This window comes from Buteo buteo, chromosome 5 (genome assembly GCF_964188355.1).
Source record: "Buteo buteo chromosome 5, bButBut1.hap1.1, whole genome shotgun sequence".
NCBI classification, from domain to species: Eukaryota; Metazoa; Chordata; class Aves; order Accipitriformes; family Accipitridae; genus Buteo; species Buteo buteo.
The window spans coordinates 47,332,202-47,353,798 of record NC_134175.1 but is presented as its reverse complement, the minus strand read 5'-3'; the positions used below and the strand labels follow the sequence as shown (position 1 = coordinate 47,353,798).

Sequence of the window (21,597 nt, the reverse complement as noted above, 5' to 3'; positions counted from 1 at the left end):
TTAAGAAACAAGAAGTCATTTCTGTACCTCTATACCGAGAGGAAGTAAGAGTTCTACATCACTGAAATTCATACAAGCCCTTACACAGAGACATTCCTTTGACAGGGAAGTCTTCAGAGAGACCCTGCAAACCAGATAGACCCACGTGTGACTTGCTCCTGAGTTCAAGCTCCAGGTCAGGCCAGCAGCAGTTTGCTACCTGGGTCATTACTGCAAAATCTTCTCACCAGAAATGATGGCTTTTTAAAATGGAAAGAAAGGACACTACAGGGAGCTCTGAAGGTGAGGTTTCAGTTGGAGAAACAGGTAAGTTAGCCACTGCTCCCTGCTCACCTCCCAGACAGGTTCCTCCCAACCCTCTTTCATGGTACGTACGGGCTGGCACCACGAGCATGCAAGAGACATGGCATGGGAGAATGACATCGGAATGACCAGAAGTGGGCAGAAAGAGCTAATGCCTTCTTAACTTCACTCACTGTCTATCAACATGTATCAGCGACAAAAGATGCACCTCCAACCTCCACCTTGCTGGAGGGAAGTTTAGGCCAACAGCATCGCACAGGCTCTGCCGGCAGCAGCAAAGTCCTCTGCCATGGGAGAGAGGACTGAAAAACATGGTCAGCTCCCTTCTGCTGCAGTCAATGTAATTAAAGCTCATTTTTGGCAAGGGAAAAACCAGTCTCCTCATGAAAAAGGCCTCAGGTCTCTGAGGTGTGGACAGCAGTATGCAACAGCCCAGCATTACACAGCAGAGCATGGGCTAGCGAAGGACATGGGTTCAGCCACGCTGTGGATGGAGGGAGAGGGGAAGATGGGCAAGGAAAAGAAGCCATGATGCCAAGCTCTTCTGCAGTATGGCTTACACAAACAGGACTGACAGAACAGCTACTTCTAACTTCTAAAGAGACATGAACTAACACACTGCAGCAAGAAGAGGAGAGCATCATGCCAAAAAGTCTGGCATTTATATGAAAATGAAGACGTCTTGCAGACAGGGATACACAGAAGACCCAAAGTACCCTAATCAACATACTCCAGGCCCAAATGAACTCTTGTTAAGATGATGATACATCGGATTTTGTCATTTAACGGGGTCCAAAAAAATGCATTTTTTTTATCCCTTTAGGCATTCAGTGGGAATACTGAGCAACAATGCCAGGCATAGATGACAGAATGACTGGATAAAAGACTGGATTTTAGGATACAGGGATGAATTCAACAAAACATGCTAAAGTAAATGAAAATACCAGCACATAATGCAGCTACCTCAAACGCTTTCAGCAGAGCAGTTACTTGCACTGAATTTTGAAGGGCATAATGCTATGCATTAGTATAGGCCTGTTGTGGGGTCTGACTTGGAGCCGGGGAAGCTTCTAGCAGCTTCTCACAGGAGCCACCCCTGCAGCCCCTTCCCCACTACCAAAAACCCCAACACAAACCCAAAACAAGGCCTTATGCTATTTTACCTGTAATTGATATGTCTCACAGTTTCACATGACTCCCTACTGGCTTCCCACTGCCAACTGACCAACTATTCCAGGCAAAATATTTTATGTAACTCTGCTGCTTACTCCAGCTTTTATCCAAGAAAATACACCACTTATTGCAATGGGAATCTAGTTAAGAGAACTTTACAGAAGAAAAAAAGGTTATAAACAAAGCAATTAATATCATTAGATTCACAGAAGAAGCAAATTTACTTTTTTTTTTCAACTTTGACTTTAAGGACTCCGCCAGTCCAATCCTACTGGAACAAAAATTCAGAAAAGTTTAAAACTAGTATTAACCAGTGCTTCTCATCTGCCTAGTGATCTGGCTATTTCCTTGTGAAACCTTCTCAATTAGAACTGGACAATGATCACATCTAGAGACAATGTTTGCCCCAGGATGGTGGGGTGGGAAGAATGTCGCAACTTTTTTTTCTTGGTAACAAGAACATGCACAGAGTCATTGAAGTGGAAAAGTGAGAGACTCCCAATATCCTGTTGAACAATTAAGTGAAAAAGAGACACTTCAAAGGCATGGCTTCTTAAGGATCATAGTCACAGAGAACAGTTTGATCAGAGATCAGTGAGCATCTGCCATGTTATGCTTTCATTCCGAGTTGCAAGTTGGAGCATAAAAATGGATGTTGGCACAGTTTTAACAGTGTGAAGTACATGGTGCTCCTTAGCAATACAAGACTCCATCTGCACACATCACTGCAGGACCAGACCTACAGTTATGATCATACATCGGAAGAGACCACTCAGACCAAATTTAGAGACAGATCTCTGCTCTCCAATATATTCTAGCTATGTTGTTTTATAACACTTGAAGATTTATTTTGTTGCCCCATTTTCACAAACTTACAAGAAAATCACATTTTTTTAATGTATTTCAGGACGATCTGTGCTCTTGAGGCAAAGCAACCATCATTTCATTCTGTCAGATTCTAATGCCTCGTAAATGACACACTATTTTTAACCACTTGACAATTAACCCCTGTTGTTATCAACTTGAAATTGTTTCCTGTGATCAGTCTGAGCACCATGTAAAAGAATTCTCCATTTCAGATATAATATCAGGCTCTAAAGTTCCACGGTTTTGCCACTTTTAAGATGATAGCACAGTCTCACTGCAACTAAGGACTGCAAAATCGTGCTCCATGTAATTGAATCTAAAGATCTGACAACACTGACCTTATCAAGAAATGAAACTTTTGGCTGAGGTTCAAACCATGCACAAGAAATAAGCTCTTGCTGGTTGTTTGTAAACGTCATATAAAAATGTACTTATTCATTATTAACAACTTGTAAACTGAACACACCGCAGGTCTCAAACTGCTGCCAAGTAAATTATTACTTAGTATGATCATTTCATTTACATCTAATTCTTGTATTAATTTTGGCAGCACAACCGAGCATCCCTTTTCATGATTGTAAGAGGGTTATTGTAACAAGATAAACATTCAGACAGCACACTAAAAACTAAGGATAGAAGAAATGCTAGGAGCTGGATTAATTTTGTGAATGCCCATAGTGCTGCTGGCCTCAGTGACAGTCCTACTTTAGTACAAGTTGTGCAAAAAAAGGATTCTAGGGAGAACCAGGCCACTGGTATCCCACTTTTGTCATAGTAAGGCCAGCAGTGACAGCACGTCCTGTACTGGTGAGCCACCTCCTTTAGGATAAAATACAATAGAAGGCTCCAAGCAAAATCCCAGATCATATCAGCACTAGGCTTTCGTGAGCATCAGAGTCAACTCAAAAATCTGAAAGCTTCATAAAAATTCAGTAAGGAGCTATTGTAAACAATCACAATTGCTCTACAGCAGAATGCCATTTTAGAAGGAGGCATGAAAAACCATGGGGCTTTTAAGATGATACCATTACGCACCTTTCTTGTTCTTGCATACAGCCTTCAGCATGCGGTTTCCAGGTCCACATTTTCCACGTTCAGTCACGCATATTCCTTCTGAAATGATCCACTCATAACACACCGGGTCTTCACAAGGAATAGATTCAATTAAATGCGGACAATCTGCCAGAGTGCCTATCGGATCCACAATCACTTGCCTTTGTCTCATTCTAAAGCCTGGAAAAAGAGAAACTGAATTAACTGGACAACAGCAAAAAATATTTACACCAATAATCTAGTAGCAAGAGGACTATATAGGGCATATGGAATTGGAGGATATAAAGACAAATGAGCACACCGCTTACAAACTGAATTGACTGAGATGGTACTCCGCTGTATGTGCCCACAGTCCAGGCAAGCAAAATCTAATAGTGTGTAAAGAACTCTAACAACCCACATTTTTCACATTTCTTTTTCCCTTTCATCAACATTAGATAGAAATACACCTGTCCAAATATAGGAATTTGCCACTGATGCATATATTAATATAATAACAACATTAAAATAAAAAGAGAGATATAGTTAAGGAATTGAAGATATAAAGGACATCTATATTCTGCCTGGGAATCCACTAACGAAAAGACTTATTTTGAGATACAGCAGAGCAGTTTACTAAGAAATTAGTATTCTGCTTTATGAAGGTGTAAGGATTTCTGATACATAATGCATATCAGACCTCTTTGAAATGACATCCTATTAAATTGGAAGATTCAAATGTAAAGTGGAAGAAAAAGGTTACAGAAATAATGAAAGAATTCATTACATAATCTACCTCCTTCTGAATAAAACCAAAAGTCATGTTGCTACATAAAGTGCAGAACTAATACGCAAGCATCTTTCAGCATGTTTTGTTATGTAAATGACACAGAATTCTAAGACAGGCAGAAAAAAATACATGGTGGTCTTTCCCACAACAGTCTCAGACAAGGGGCAAATATATAGCATTAGTGGAGGCTACATGGAAATGCTTTGGCCATGAAACAGAAAAGAAAATGAAAAATTAAACATTCCAGAGAATATAACAGACCAAACTTCCACCATTCTCAAATAAGCATAAAGAAATCATACAAAACAATTTAAAAATTAAATGGTTTTGCCAATCTTTTATTTAGCCATATATTTTTTATTATTTCTTTTTTAATTTGAAAAACTCTGACCAGCTCCAATCACTTCAAAAACTTATGCTGTTTTCAGAAAAGTGTGATTTCCAAACAACATGAACTCCAACAGTCATCTTTTCAACTTAGTCTTAGGAGAGCCTCTGCAATGAATATCAGTGTTGCAGCAACAAACATGTCTGCTAGTCAATTAAGATCCAGGGGGGTTAAATTACATTTGCATACTCTGCTTCCAGGAATTTACCCAGAACCAAACCCAGAACAATGAGAACAATCTCTCGGGTCAGCCTAACTCCAAGATGGAAGGGCTGTGGGATACACCTCAGTCCTGACGTCTTCTAACCTCACCCAAGCATTGCCCTCGAATCCAGGCACACAGCAGGACTTCTGACAGGGATCACAGAGGGACAGCCTGGCACTATCGAGGTCTGCAGCTTCTATCCCAAGAAATCCTCCTTTTCTACAAATTCAGTGCAGGATAAAAAGATCTGAATCAGGCTGAAAATCTTTTTTTTTTTTTTTTCTCCCAAGAATAACTGCAAAAAGCTTTTAAAGGTCATACTCCACTCCTGTACGCACATCTAAGTGCTTCATCCTATGTTAGATTAATTTTTAAAAAAATACATTAAGCTCCCAATGTAGAATTTGACACCACTGCTTTTGCAATCTTATCATAATATTCCATTACCCGCTTTAGATGCCCCGATGCTCCAAAAGCAATATATAAGAGCACCCATTACCTCTTCCTCCACGGCGGTCCTGGCAGTTCTCGTGAAGGCAGGGGCCCCACACCGACCAGGCAGACACCACACACTCGGACGGGCACGGCAGGTTACACAGCTGGGAGGCGGAGGGAGCAGGACCCAGGCATAGCTTCCCATTAACTGGTCTAGTAACTAAGAGGGAAAAAAAAGAAAGGAAAAAAGAAAAGCAGGGCTGTAACTTTGCCCTGACCAACGCACAGAGTGCGGAGTTTACTGCTGGCCTTAGTTTTCTAGAATGCACCAAAATCCAGTGCTTTTTTAGGAGCTAACTTCCCAGAGCAAAAAGTTAATCCTGGATTCAGCAAGGCACTTAAAGTTTTATCTAAATCACCCATACTCAGCAGGCCAATTAAGACTAAGCTTAATGGTAAATGGCTGCTTTAAAACTAAATTCAGTGCTGATCTTCTCCAACGCTGGAGCAACAAACTGGAATCTAAACCCCCGTATTTATGGCCAAGAAGACCTCTTCATACCGTACTGAAGAGAAAGACGTGTAAGAAGGAAATCCCAAAAGCTCACGCTGCAATTGGGAGCCAGGCAGAGACACGTGACAAAAGCCTGAGCACGGGGGAATCTCCCCATACCCATCCCCTTCAGGGGCACCACCACCTCTAGATTACAGATGCAGGATCCAGACGTCTGGATTTTCTTCACCTACTTTCAATAAAACTGAGCAGAGCTCTCAGTTTCTTCTACACAGACATAGGCAGAAAGCATCTTTCCTGCCTGGGAGGCGAGATGTTTACTTGAATTGCCTGCACCCAAGGCAGGCACGGATCTCCAAATCTCTTCATCTATGAGATGGGCCAACCCCAAACTCTGCCAAAGTACCACTTTGGTTGATACTGACAATAAATTTGGAAAGCTGATTCCCTTTGTATTTTCATTTATCATAAGAGATTTCTAGTTTCAATTAACTTTTCTCACCTCTTTATTCGGGGCAAAGGGAGGAAGGAAAAGAAGGGGAAAGACTCTTAAATCTGTCATCTGAGTCATTATATGATATTGCATTTTAATTACATTATGGGCTGAATTTGGCTGTCTCTTTAGATAGATCAATATCAAAGCAGTCTTTCAAAAGGCAAAGGCTTGTTAGAGTTTACTCTGCTATGGTATTACCAAGACTTCATTAATTTTTATAGCTACTGAGTTTGCTTTATCCTCATTTTTATTTTTAATGTCTATTTTTCTTTGCTTCCATGCATGGAATTGACTTGAAAAAACTTTATCAAAATGTGCCCAATATAAGAGTAATCTTTTCTTTTTCTGATATTTTACCATTTTCTTTAAAATGAATCATCTGAAGAAAAACAGAACTTTTTTTTTTTAAAAAACACAAGACTTCAGTGCTCAAAATCCCAATAAATTTTGATTTGCACATCCTGAAGCTGAGACTTCAGACCAATATCAGTGCTTATGATTCCAGCTCATCAGAATACCAGGATTAAACAACAGATGTGATTTAATTCTAAGCTGAAAGATATGTTAGTAAAAAAGACGGTTTTCTGAATGGTTTCTGAGACACTGTAAGGCCTTTGACATGTTCATTTAGAGATTACAACAAGGTGGCATAAATCCAATTCACCTGAATGCTAAAATAAACAGACCTCTTCTAGAGACCTTGCAAGGGAAGTGACAGACAGAATGAGATAAATACTAGAGTTTTAAGGATAAGGGTATTTATTTTACCAAGAAGTCTTGTGCATGGCTTAACCTGCCTTTCAGCATCAAGCTTTGCAAAACTGTATCATTTTTTGAGAGTTCACTTGAAGAAATTAAAGGAAATAAAATTGACTGCAGATGGTCAACCCAAGGAATAAAGTCCAGTCCTACTCTGCTCTAACTCAAGGCATCACTGTTACCAATGGCTCTTTCCTCCTCACTGATTTTCAGATTGTTTCTATATTGCAATTTAACTATTTAAATGTAGAAGGCACTAGATAAAGCAGGTTGGTTCTCCTGCCTTGAAAACTAACCAGCTACAACCAGTGGTGCCTAGTGTATTTTAAACTGATTTTGGATAAAAGAAAAACAAGAAAAACTGGTTACAAAAAGTTAAAGGGGCAGGGTTTTGTTGGTAGGCTGAGCCTACCAGCCATCCCAGACTCATGGAAGACTCCCTGTTCTGGAGGAAACCCCTGCCTTCCTCTCCCTGTCAACCACCTTCCTGCTCCTCTTCATCCCTCAGGCTGATGCCCTATTTAATTCTAGCACTGGGAGCTCTTTTCCCAGGACCGACATCCTACTTGTGATGGAATAAGACTGCTTATTTACTCACTTCCTTAAGTAATTCTATATATTCTGTAAAATGTAAATCAGAAAATACAAAGACTATTCTAATCAAATATCCAAATATATTCTAGGTCTGTGCCAGTTTATGCTCACCCTACACTGACTACAATTCTCCAGTGAAAGTCTTCAAGAATAAGACAAGAACAAAAAGAAACAAGCTGCCTTAATAAATGCGTATACAACACATCCTTTTCCAAAACCAGGCAGGTATAAAGAGCCACAATATCAAGCACGATAGCCAGAGTCTCTATAAGAGTTTCATCCCTTCTTCAGCCATTTGATTGACAACTCTGATTTTCAACAGTTTTATTTAAAAGCTTGATGTGATTTTTTACTGCTATTCTTTCATAGGCTAATAAATAACTTTTTTTTTTTTTTTAATGAACTATAAGATGGGTTTTTAATGTGAACCTTTTAAACATCAAAATTCTCACACACTGCAGCCTCCAAAAAGGCACAGATAGCCTGGCTGGAATGCCCTGTTCAGAATAAAAAAAACCTCACATTATGCTTATGATAAATGAACACAGCTGCTAGGACTGTCTTCATGTACCGGACAGCCTTCTGATTTTGCTCAGTAGTTGGCTCTGTAATGGCATTTTCCTACTTTCATACAGAAAAAGTGCATTTTGTGTAATAATCTTCCTTGGAAAAAAAACTTGCCATTGGGGGGGGGGGGGCGGGGGGGGGAAGGCAGAAGCCAGGGAAGAGAAGAATGAGGGGGGAGGCAGTACCTCTGATTCAAGCAGCAGCTTATTTATTACGCTTGTTCGTACCTTTTAAAATCCTGTGTTCTTCCCAATCTATGGAACAAACTTGAAAAAGCAATCAAGTACTAATCTGGGAGCCTCTGAAACATTGCACATTTCTATAGCTGTTATATTGAATCTATCCTTCATAAATGTGACTACAGCTGTTTCCAGCACCAGTGTCTGCCTCAAGTTTGAATTTTACTATTTGCTGTTATTTTCAGGTTATTGCTACCAGCAGGAGATAATAAATTGGGTTCTAAAGTATCTTGTTTCCCCATATATTTTTACTGAGGTAGTGATATGGAGGAAGAGTGGAAATCAGCTCTGATATGGTTATTTCCATAATGTAATTTTAAGCCAATAAATAAATAATCTGTGAATATAGTCATATGGACACATACTTGCAGGCATACATACCAACACTATGTTAAAAAGCAACAATGATGACCAGACAGAGGGAGAAATGTATAGGAATGCATTTTGGTTGCAGTGATTCCTTTCAAATTTAGTTTTTCAACTCCTCAGGAGTTAAATAACACTTTTTTTCCTGGAGCTTAACTTCATTTCCCTTTTACAATGAAAAAAATCAAGTATTTCTGATATTAACACCTAAATGAGACATTTCTAAATATCACTAACATATCTGGTATACACACAAAGAATATCAGGACTGTCTCATATACTGGTGCAGCCATATTTTAGCTAATATTCAATTCTCTAGGCAATAAATCCAGACGTTTACCACATCTTTTGGCAAAACTAAGACAAATTAATGATTGCCAGGGTACAAGAAAGGGATGGCATATCTTTGTGAAAGTTCTTACTGCCTTTGCCAGGACTTATAAACCAAAGACACTTGGATCAATACAAAGGGAAATTACTTGAGAAAATCACAAAGGAATAAGTTGTGTTATAAAAACACCTACATGTGTATAACATAATAGGGATAAACCAGCACAACATTTGTAAGTAATTTCTCTAACCTGAAAGACTTGCTTTTATAGCAAAACCAAAAGATTAGACAAAGCAGAAGTAGTGAATGTAATTTAACTAGCCTAGAAACGGCGCCAACCCTAGTCCAGTGCATCCCTCCATTAAAAAGCCTAATGCACCCCATGCCTGATGGAAAGGGTTCCTTTATGCTCTTAAGAAGAATCAATTAGTTTTGAAGCCACAAGGCACCAAGTTGAAGTCCTATTTTCAATTAAAATCTATTTAACAGACAAGAAACAATGTATGAATAGAAGGCTAATCACAGCATGAAAGAGGGTTAATAGCAGATTGCCAAGAGCAACAACGGTTTAATGTATTTCAGAACAATAAAGATCCTTGCAATTTTATTAAAGTGACACACACTATTAGCACTGCATGGAATAAAAGTTTCCCTGCGTCCATATTCTCTGCTGTACAACGAGATCCTGATCCCAACTGGGATATTGTGTTGTTATACTACAGCAGAATTTGTAGAGATTATCGACAGAACTGGCAAAAATTCAGAGTGAGCGTGGGGCTTCCCACCTGCAGTCACACAACTGAGCAGACCAGAGGTGACAAGTCATTACGAGTGTCCAGAAAAAACAGCGGAGGCAACAGGGAAAGAAAACGGGATTCTCCAGGATGTTTGAGCCGTGTTGGCTGTTATCCAGAAAAGGCCACAAGATGCTGGAAATCACTGGGACAGACCACCAGAGAGGGTGAAAGAAGCCACAAGAAAAACAGGGAAGAAAACCCAAAGGTGAGGATATACTTCATGAAAGCCTCACAAGACCGTGAACTTTGCCCATTGCTAAGTTTAGTAGGAGCAGGTAGGAGCACCAAGGAGCAGAAATCTGTTCTGTGAATGCCACATCCATGCAGGACTCCCGGTACCACAAGAAAAGCACCTCTATGGATGTGTCTATGATACTGGGACATGGTACAGGTAGCCCAAAGCTAAGCTAGTGACACGCTAAGCTAGTCTACTCACGGCATGGCCACGCCAGCTCGGATGCTGAAAGCAGCAGGGCTGCTTCACGCAGAGCTGGCCCAGGTTCACAAGCTTGACTTATCTTGAACGTCTCCTGTTCCAGGACCAGCCCAGCTACCACTGGCTTTGTTATCTCTCCCCAGTGTCCCACTTTGTGGTGTAGCCTCCTACATACAAATCCTTTTATTTTTTCATCTGACTCAACATTGTTGTTTGAACACAATGCAGCTCCCTGCCCTCGTAACAACAACAGGACAAAATTACTCAGAACAAACCGTCACTGTTTTGAATAAAATTAATCCAGTTCCAGTGGCAGGAAATAATGACAGAAATACAAATGCAATTAAATTCTTAGCTTTCAAAGATAAAACCCTGAACTAAAATGTAGTATCTCATGTGAACTGACTGGACAGCATATTATTTGCTGCATACCAAAGCCAGCTATAGAAATAAAAGTATTTATAAAGGGATAAATATTTCATGGTCATATCAAATAGCCTGTTGACAAAAAAAGGCATATTCTTTATAAGGCACCTTTTAGAAGGTGCACTTCTTTCACTGTCAAAGGCTTTTTATACATTATTGTCTTCATTTTACTTTAATTAGTTTCTAGACATGAAAGAACTGAAAATATTACACCTCTAAAAGACATTAGGGAAAATGTTTTTCTCCCTAATGGATTCAAACTAAAATTTTTGAAATACACATTTAAACACTACTGTCAAGCACCGCAACGATCTGAATAAAATCATTTCCTCTCTTGCTTCTAAAGGGTTTCCCCCAAAGAAGCCAGCTGTTACATATTTATTTTTCCATTATGTGAGTTGTATCTCGTAAATTCTGCTCAGCATTTGGTGAGCTTACAGATCAATAATTCGGCATCCCAGCAATATAAATCTAATGCAGACTTGCCTGAATATATTTCACACTTCAGAGGTGTATTTCTTATCTTTTCAAGCCAGTTCAGTCATCCCAATGATAAATAACCAGTGTGGGATGAGAGGGATCCTTAGTGGGGGGCTTTTTCCACCTGAGAACATGGTGTCTGTGATTCAGGTCAACTAAGCCCCAGGCTGGATGCTCCTGTTGCTGTACCACAAGCCAGTCAAACAAAGCTTTTTTTCACAGCACTGCTGACCATCAGTTCTCTCCCCACGATGGTCCTAGTCAAGTTTTCTCATTACTAATATATTCTAACCTGTTCCTTTTCAATTTCATAAACCAGACAAGGACAACAGGATTTAAACATCGAAGTCCCTAAATTCTAATTTCCGTAGAGTAAATCAATCTTCTCATTCCTGCAGCTTCACCAGCATAAATTTGAAAAAAAACCAGCGTGCATTTAATATAGGGCTCATATTCCACACAGTTCATATTCATTCCAACAATGCATATCCCACGCCAACTCCTGCAGGCAGCTTATCTCCATCAATGCAATCTTTTCCCAATAAATATGCAGGATGGTAACAGTCATAAATGACAACAACCTGCACAACCAACTTACTGTTTCTGAAGAGTCGGACCTGGTGGCTCACAAGACAGCTAGCACCCAAGGGGATGGTGGCACAGTTGACTAAGACTCTTCATTGGTATTTTTCTTTTCCTGAAACTACTTCCATAGTTTATTGAACAGATGCCACGTACCAATTTGAAACACTAATCCCCCAGAAGACACGCACTGGAAGATCATGATTCAGAGCAGAACAAAGAACTTGCAGGGAAAAAAATGTGGCACCCTCATTAGGAAACAGAGCATAGAGAACAAAGGCAGCAAACTCACATATTTTAGAGCTAAAAAAGACAAAAGAGCAAAAAGAAAGGGATGAGAATAAATATAGAATAATACAAGATATGAATGAAAGGAGTCCTCAAATTCATCTCTGTGCAACTCCAAAGAGGCACTAATTTCTGGAAAATAAAATAAAGTGCCAAAACATCTCCCATATGGGAAATAAGAATAGTCGGGAAAGTTCACTCATCAGATAAGAAAGGATTAGACATTTTTGTCTCTCAGAAGTAGGGGGAAAGCTCAATATTTTGTGGAAAACAAGAAAGGCTAAAGGCCGTAAAATTATTATTTTGAGACTTGTATAAGTAGGACTTAGATGAAAGTCCAGGGGAACACTTTCACTTTCAGACCATCTGGGGATTCTATCAGTGAAGTGGCTTGTAAGACAAAAATACGTAAGGGAATACACATAGGGATGGATCAGAAAGTAACCATTAGACCTGAAAAGGTACTTGAGTATTTACAAAATCCTGAATTGTAAACAGACTATAGGAATTTTTGCTGCTACAGCTGGTGACACGCAAGTTTATAAAAAAAATCTGATGTAAGATGAACCAGGTGGAACTGCATCCTAAAAATAAAGCAAAAATGGGTATAGGCTGGTGAACAACAGTGGAATAAGCAAGTCAAGAAATCATATTTACTAACAGGTGAGAGTTGAATATCTCTCAAAGGAAAGAGGTGTATAAAAGTAATAAAGACTTCTGTAAGAAATAGTTTTGCAGGGTAGCACTAGAAGATACCTAAGAATAACGAAGGCACAACTACCTCACACACCTGCTATTGAAATCCAAGATCAAATAAAAATAAATATATGGAGATAAATATGACAGAGACACTCATTAAGCAAAAAAAATTGTAAACAAAACCTTAGAAACTTGTACAGGTATGAGAACTTAATGTGGATTTTCAGGTAGAAAAATAAGAGAAATTAAGAAGATACAAAACTGCAATGATTTGCTGGTGAGATGGTAATAAGAGATACATTTTATTAGCCAAGTTTACTATGCTGGGTAAACAATAAAGAAGATTCAAGGAAAAACAGCATTTCACAAAGGTCTTTTCAGTCCTATAATTAAAACTTAAGCAGACAGGCTCGAAAAAACATTATAAGAAAATTCTGAAAGTGAGAGGTAAATCGGATCTCATTCAAACAAGTAAAAAAGAAAAAACATCAAGATATGTAAGGCTCAAATTTTATGAAAGAATGACAGGGTAGGCAGATCCCTAGTTAGAAAGTTACAGAAAATATGGAGAGAACAGGAATCCCAGTCACCAGGGATAGGAGGTAATTAGTTCAGAGAAGAGAGGAAATGCTTCTGGAGACTTTTATAAGGGATGCCATCCCCAGACTATTGATAAAGAGCTACAGTCTCTAGATAAATCCAAAAAGCAAGATTTAATTAGAAAACAGAAGGATACACTCTGGCCTTCAGGAAAAAAGGTAAAAAAGTCCTGAGGAAGATTATTAAATGTAAGCACCTCGTAAGTTTATTAACTGTTTGAATATAAACACAGACACCATCCCCAGACTCTAAGAGGAATTTTAATTCACATATTATTGGACTTATTTATTGTGAGTGAGAGGAGAGCTGTATTGCTAAACAAGGAGAGACTTTTCATAAACTGATCATTGCATAATATTCTTCCATACTTTTACCAAATGCCTTTTTTTTGGTACACTGGGGATTGATAGTTAGTGACATTCACCCAGATTAATTAAAATTTATTGTGGGAAAACACATTTCAGATAACATTTTATAAAATCAACAGTCACAAAAATCTTCTCTCAATCCAGAAGAGCCCACTTACAGAAGAGAAGAAAATATGTGTGCCATGTTTGCAGTGTCTGACCGTGAAAATAAGTTGAGGATCTTCATTTCTGCTTTATTTAAAAGATCTTCCATACGAGTGAACAGATATACATTAAAAAAGAGGTACAAAGAAGGGTAAGCACCACCACCTCTACAGTTTGCTCCAGACACAGGACATCCAGGAACAGGGATCAGGGAGTATCCAGAGATGAAGGGCAGAAAGGGCACATTGGAGCTGTACCATAGGTAGCTCACTTGCATATTCTATGCTACTTTTTGTGCAGAATTTGTCTCCTCCTTAAAAGCAACATCATTTCAAACATGTAGATTTGGTGCTTCCACCTCTGGATATCAAAACAACTATTAGATGACCACCTCTCTGTGAAAATTAAGCATTATAAATTTAAATGTGTTAAAATTCAATAAGATGCTTAAAGAAAAAACACAAGGATCTGTTTAAAGTTAATTACGTTGAAGTTCATTGTAAATTAACAAAAGTCTCACAACTGAGTAGAGATGTAGATTCCTCAGAGAGAATAGCTAACGCTAAAAATAGCGCAGTCTCTTAACATAGGTGCCTATACATTGGCTTACCAACATACACACAAATACAGATATCTGAATGACACAACACTTTACACATTTACCAAGGGTTCCCTGCCAGCTTCGTCTAGATAGAGGAGTCTCAGAATGCAAGAACATTACAAAGGACTTCAAAGATTGGAAGACCTTCTGCCTCCAAATACTCATCACCGATGTTAAAAGTATGGACTTCCTCCTTAAGGCCTAAAAAATATATAACTTCACTTGGATCAAGATAGGGATTTCTTAGTTAGGTCACCTCTTGGCAGAGAAAGATATCAAATCTTATCAATCCATTTCTGAAAGTAATACCTGAGTGAAAGTTTTCCATTTCCACTATGTTCAAGTTGGAATTTTATAATCAAAATATAGAAAGATTTCAGCAGACTTAACCTTCTGAATAACTGATATGTAGGGACTCAAGAAAACAGGGACTCCCTTTCTAAATATACACATTTTAATAAAAGAAGAAATAGATGGGAAGACTAAGCAAATGAAAAATGGGAGAGATATCCTTGGGGGATAAAAGAGCTTTGAGCAATATGTATAAATATATCACAGATGGTACCTGTCTCCAAGTAGGATTCAACATATTTTATCCAAGAATGCTGCTGGAGAGAACACAGGACAAAAATCTTCTTTCACATATGTTATTGGGCCTAGGTCCAAATTCTCATTGGAAGTAACCAGAAGAATAACAACTGTGATGGATGGTAATATCCTATTAGACTCGCTTGTTTGATTCCTGAATGATCCCTTTAAGGACACTCAAGAGGTGAAGAAAGAAAAATTACTGTACTTCTGATAGTAGCAATTAGAATCTGTATTTGCTTATACATAGAAGGATTAACTTCCTCATCTTCTCCCCCATCACTGAAAAAATGGTACAATAAAATATGAGATGCCCTAGTGATGAATAAAAGCATTCTATCAGTTCAGATTGCCAGAAAAGAGGCCAGAAAAGATGTCAGTCCTTATTTATTCAAAGAACAAAAATTGATCAGCTAGTAAATGAGATACAGTGACTATTACTGGATAGGGAGGGATAATAGGGAAGGCTTTCCTTCTTTCTATTTGCATGTGATTATGTTGACAGTAGATGGGGTTCTCACTTTCTAAGGACTACTGAAAATCTGCACTACTGCCTTGAAACTGAGGTAGTAATTCATACCCTGTACAATTGCTCTGCACATTTGTTTTTTTTAGTAGCCTATATGATTTTTTTTTTTTTTTAAGAAAGGGTTAGAACTGTAAAAACAAGGAAGAGGTATCCAGTGTTTCCTTTTTGTTGAGGGGAGGGCTTGCAATTTTTAAGTTGAACTGAACTTTGAACAAGGGAAAAAACTGCAGGTGATCACACACTGGATATATAGCACCAATTCTGTTATGAATTACGTTGGTGTAAGTGTTTCAGATGCACTCCTCTAATCTTCTTGAGTAATTCACAACACTGAAAAAGAATAAGGAAGTGTGAATGAAGTCAGTTAAAGGTTGCTGCTCACCAGCTTGCCGTACAGTGGCTGCATGGACCACAGAAGCAGTCAGAAGGATGAAGACAGTCAAGAAATCTTACACACCTCTCATCAACAGCACTTTTCTTAATTTAAAAGTCACATGCATCGCACACTTGTGCGGAAAAACAGAGGTGGGGTTGTGTTGAGAGAGCAAGGTCATGCCAGATGTTTGGGAGAGGTGAAGCAGCAACTATGCATGGACTGAGTAGAGATTAAAACAGGTCTGGTTTTCTATAATCTCAGAGTCTGTGCGGGATGCTAGGACACACTGGGCATCCAGGAAACATTTGCTTTGCCTTTGTAAGTAAATAAATCTAAGATATGATACTGTGTTCTTATTATCTTACATCTCTGCTCAAAACCATATTCTGCAAGAGCACTACCCAGAGTAAATAATACAGCCTAATATGAATTATTCATCAAGCATCTGTATCTACTCATTATTCCTCTAAAAGAAATATAACTCACTTCCAGAGTCCAAAAACCGTCTGTCTGCTCAGAAGTTGTGACAATATTATTTTTGCTTTCCCCTTCAAATCACAAGAAAGATTGTGCATCAATCTGAAGCAGAGGCTAAAGCCATATCCACAATGGAGAGTGACATCTTTTTTTATACTTTAAACCACAGATAAATGTATTCAGCTACCAAGGGGCTGGGCCACCTGATATACAAGAGAGGAAGAAAACTCAACCCCAAGCAAGATTTAGCTCCTTCATTCTTTGAAACCCTCCCACACAAGTAACCTACAGAACTGGCAGCAATTCACCCCAGAAGGCTGTGGCTCCTGGCATTTCCTCAGGACATTGAGGACCATGCCCTCCTGCGCCCTCGGATGCTGAGTAACACCTCCCTGTGGAAGTATGGATACAATGAGGGCATCAGCTAGCCGAAGCCTATTAATGATTGCACGTTACCTACCTTTTTTTCTTCCCCCTGTTTCTCTTGCTCTGATCTACTTGGGCCAGACATTTCACAACCACCCTACGCACGTACCTTCCTTCAATCGGTGCATCCCAAGTTCCATGGTGATTTGGACACAGTAGACCTCCCGGGTTTGTACGCCACCTCCACAAAGGCCTACGTGCTTGTGCTGGCGAGGGTCCTCCTGGTCAAGGAGGAGAGACACTTGGCAAGCCTTCCATTCAGAAGTTCTCCAGGCAAACCTGTGGAAATAAGAGAGAGCAAGTAAAACAACAGGTTTTGAAAGGCTATGGGTGAGGGAATGGTACTTTATTAGACGGCAAAATACACTCAGTTTAATCTTTATAGCAGCACTTCCCTGTCCAAAACAGGGAATGTTTTGAAACATTTTGAATGTTAAATTTACAAAGGTTAAGTATTTGCTATTTGTCTGGAGTACTTGTGTAAAACTTTTCACATAGCACTAATCTCCAAAGCATTCTGAAACACTAAATCATCCTGACAACACCTTTGAGCAGGCTGCAAAGAAGGAACGAAGATTAAGAGGTTCGATTAAGTGCGAAAACTAGTTTTCAAACATGTGGCTCAAACCACTAAACCACCCCTCCCTGCCAAGAGCTGAACACCTCACTCTGAAATGCACTTAATAGCTAAAACCCTACATACATCAATGGAGCTCTAAGCACCGGGCAGCTTTTCTACAGGTGACAGCTTTATAAACGCCTAGGGTACTACCAATTTCTTTAAGGGATTGGCTAAAGTAACTCAGTTCTCTCATTTCAGTTTCCAGAAGTTGTGATACAAAGCAAGCTCTAGATAAAAATAGTTTCATTCCATATTCCGTTCACACCTAAAGAGCATTAATGGTTTTCAAGGTAGGATAACGTTCTTGGGCACAGATACGTGAATGCTGTGCAATTATCATTGGTATGTACCAGCCTAAATGCCAGGAAGAACCTCTTAAAACTATAGGGAAAACAATATTGTGAATCAGTGGAAAGCAAAAGTTATTTCCCCATCATATCTGAAAATGTAGAGCATATTTCTAATACAACAGTTTTCACAGGCATAATTCATTTTGATTCACAGTCCACAGTATCAGCAGAGTAAATAAGAGCCCAAAGTCTTTCCTAGCTTCATGAACACAAATCTTAGGCAATATTGTTTTTATAACCAATCTGTTCACACTTCTGCTGCTTTATTCCTTTGCTCCTCTAAATTTCATAGTTTACTTTTTCCATACAATCTTTGGGTCTTGTTTAATGTAAACTATGTAAAATAATTTCCTTCTTTTATTCTCAAGACAAACACTCTCTCCTCTTACAGCAGATCCACAGTCGTTAAAACTATGTATGTTTGTTAACCTCCTGACTGATCACCATAAGCTCAAGCACAATGGGGCGCCTCTGCAGAAAAAGCCTTCCTCGTTTTAATACTGTGTATTCTCCATAGCAAGAATCTGTTCCTGACTACAGCTACGGCAAGGAAACATGCATCCCAAAATTACACAAAAAATACATACATTAGTTTGCCTGAGCACACATCAGTGTTCTCTTAACTTCTTATGTTGTAAATATGGGCGTAACAATGATTTCTAGCCACAATGCACTTAGGAATTTTTTAACATACTCATGGAAGATGCTTGTGAATATTGCCAATTAATTTTAATTTACAGGTACTTTTCAGATGAGCTATCATGCTCTCTTAAATAGTATACAGTATCATGTGCAAATTTGGATATGCTCATAGGGTTTATTACCAACAGGGAAAATGATGAAGAATACACTTTTCACATGACAAGCATGGAACGCTTGAAGTCCCACAACATATAAAGCACAGCCATGAATTTTTTCTTCTAGTAGTTCCTTCTGGGAATTCCTAATCACATTTCTTGGGCCTGCAGTGTTAAAAGCAACCTTCCTCTTATCATAAAGGCAATGAAAAGTGCTCTTCATCAAACACTGGGTGAAGAGGATTCCTCCTCCACACCACTTAAGGACATTGTGCTCTTCAGATCTACACTTTCAAAACTAGAAGCTTAAATATAAAACAGATGCATCTTTCTGCAGCCATGGAAATAGTTGTTTTAGGGAAGTATTACTTAAAACAATAATTGACTAAAGAAAAACTGATTATCAGTATCCGGCTTAGGTAGTCAGCTGTGAACTCGTGATCCTAAAGACTCATTTCCAGAGGTGTGAGCACCTGCTTCTCCTATTCAGCGTGAGCTGTGGGAGTTAACACCTATGAAAATTAGGCCATCAGTGATTAAAATTATGCAAAATAACTAAATCTCAGCTCAGAGATAATTAAACTTCATCAGCCCCTGAATCTGGAAAAAAGAAAAAAAAATCCCTTTAGATATTTTCACAGAGTAACTGGATACTGTGCTACAGCACAGAGCAGCCTTTAATGAACAGCTATCAGGTGCTCCAGCCAGCACCTGCTCTGCTGTGAACAGCTTAAAGCCTCAGCCCCATCAGCCCATCTTGCTTTTTCCCAGCTGGACATATCCTCAGCTGTCCAGAGCTTTCCGGTAACAAATCCTGACCCCCAAGCATTAGTTGTTTAAAAGGTACACATTTTCACGGCCATTAACAAGCCCACTACACCAGAAACGTATCCAAGGGATTGCTATCCCACTGAGCTGGAAACCTAATGCAAGACCTTTCCAGACAGACGCAGTGATCTCAGACAGCTTTGTGGCAGACTCTTTGCAGGGCTTTAAGCAGCATGGCCAATACTTGGTATTAGTTTGCCCATCTATGGACTACACTAAAGACAATGAGAATTAAAACTACTTAACGAAGAGAAAGTGACTGCATAATTTCTATTTATATTTAATCAGAAGCTTGTTAATAGCCATTAGCAAAAGAACAAGATTACTGGCCGGCAAATACTTGGGGGTTTTTATAACTTTGGCAACTTCAAGCGAGTACTTGCAAATTATTAGCAATATCCACAGTGGTTTTACCACATGACTAATTTCTCTAGCTGAACAAAGATGACCAAAGCCACCAATGCCACTATGGACATTCCGTTGTTAGAGGAGACCATACCAGAAATGCACTGTACCATCATTAAGCTAAGAGGCCAATACTATCCAGCCACCTCGTTCACCATCCCCAAAGGGTGAAGAGTGTGATAACTCAGGAAGTGGAAGGGACATTATACATTTGGATCAAAGTTGGTCTAGTGTACTCTTGTGATCCTTATGCCAAAACCTGTCAGTGACGACAATTTCAAACATCAGTAGATTTAACACTTCATTTTAACTCATACCAATACCTAGTTAGACTGATGCAAACTCAGTATAGTTGCAGTCCTAGCTGTGACCCATATTTATCTGCAGACCTCTTATTATAGCTAAAAAAATCTCAGCCGTTCCCTTTGCCTTCCCAATAGGCTTGTTCCAGTTTTGACAATCCTGTTTGAGTTACAGGAGGAGTTATAGAAGTTACAATCTTCTACTTCAAAGATTGACAGACCCTAGCTAGATAATGTCCCAAATGGGGACCTCCAGAATCCGCAGTTATATCAGTCTGCTTAAGAAAATGGGCAAGAAAAACTGCTAGTTTAGAAACAACAGTGTGTGTTCTTGAGGTATCTAGGAGGGAACCTGAACAGCTTTTCACGTCACAAGCCGTGCTCTGAATTTCCCTGCTAAACAGTCAGTTGAGGAAGCAGAAGAGTCGGTCCGGCAGGTTCTGTTCCAATCAAGGCAAATCTTGTACTGTGACACCCAACTGCAGCCGCGGAAGTGTCCAACGTTCAGCTAGAGAACCAAAGCTTCACCACAGATGGTTCCTGATCCGAGGGGAGGCAACAAAGCTGCCCAGCTTAATGGAACTCATTGCTGTGCGCCCAAGACCGGTGAAGGTCAAAGGGCTCAAGAGTAGTGTTGCTACCATTCCCAAAGTGTAACTCCAGCAGCCTACTAGCATGGTTCACTGCCTTTCCTTTCAAACCTCTCCTACTTCACGCTAATGCCTTGTCTTTAATTGGGGTACATAATGGGCCTCATTTACAAAGTGATACCATCACACCTGTATCTCAGCAGTAACCTCAAGCCTTTTGAAAAAATCAGGTCTTAAAACCTACCCATTTTCCATCATTTAACTTCTGAAAAGCTTTGAATTTCCAACAAAGCAAAGAGAGTTTTTTTCTAAATCCCTGTCTTGTAACATAGCAACCACAACCAAAATGAAAGATTTAAAGACATAATCATAATTCTGGAAAATCTATCTATTCCCAGTGAACACGAAAGCTACACATCAAGGATAAAAATGATATAATACATTGTTTTAAAACTGATGACTCAGTGACAGTTATGCAACAAACAAGTCCTCAGTATCTTTCCGATTTATAGTAACCTCTTAGTCTCTTTAGTCTATAGGACTTATGCTCTTAGTACTTACACAAGTTTTATACCTGTATATACCCATTGACTTTAATTGAGCTATCCCAAATTTATATCACAATAAAAGAAAGCAGAATCACCTCCTATGTATTTAAGCTTTTTAAACGCTTAATCTAATCCCTTCAGAACAAATAACCAAAAGTAAAACAAAGCACAAAGCTCTGGAGTCCTACATGCAGTTAAAGTGTTTTATTTTCTTGCATTTAAACTATTGATTAAAGAAGTTATTGCAGACTTCAGCCATAAAATTAAAAGTCCTTCCCA

At 39.1% G+C, this 21,597-nt stretch overlaps 1 protein-coding gene across 1 annotated transcript in view; it reads right to left on the bottom strand.

The window, feature by feature from the left end:
* The window catches only part of THSD7B (thrombospondin type 1 domain containing 7B), a 334,900-nt gene that overhangs the window by 182,712 nt on the left and 130,591 nt on the right, over nt 1–21,597 (bottom strand). The window contains exons 6-8 of the mRNA XM_075028934.1: nt 16,986–17,155; nt 5,258–5,413; nt 3,379–3,576 (exon numbers count right to left, since the gene is read on the bottom strand). Coding sequence (XP_074885035.1) covers nt 3,379–3,576; nt 5,258–5,413; nt 16,986–17,155 — 524 coding nt within the window. The remainder of the gene's footprint in view (nt 1–3,378; nt 3,577–5,257; nt 5,414–16,985; nt 17,156–21,597) is intronic.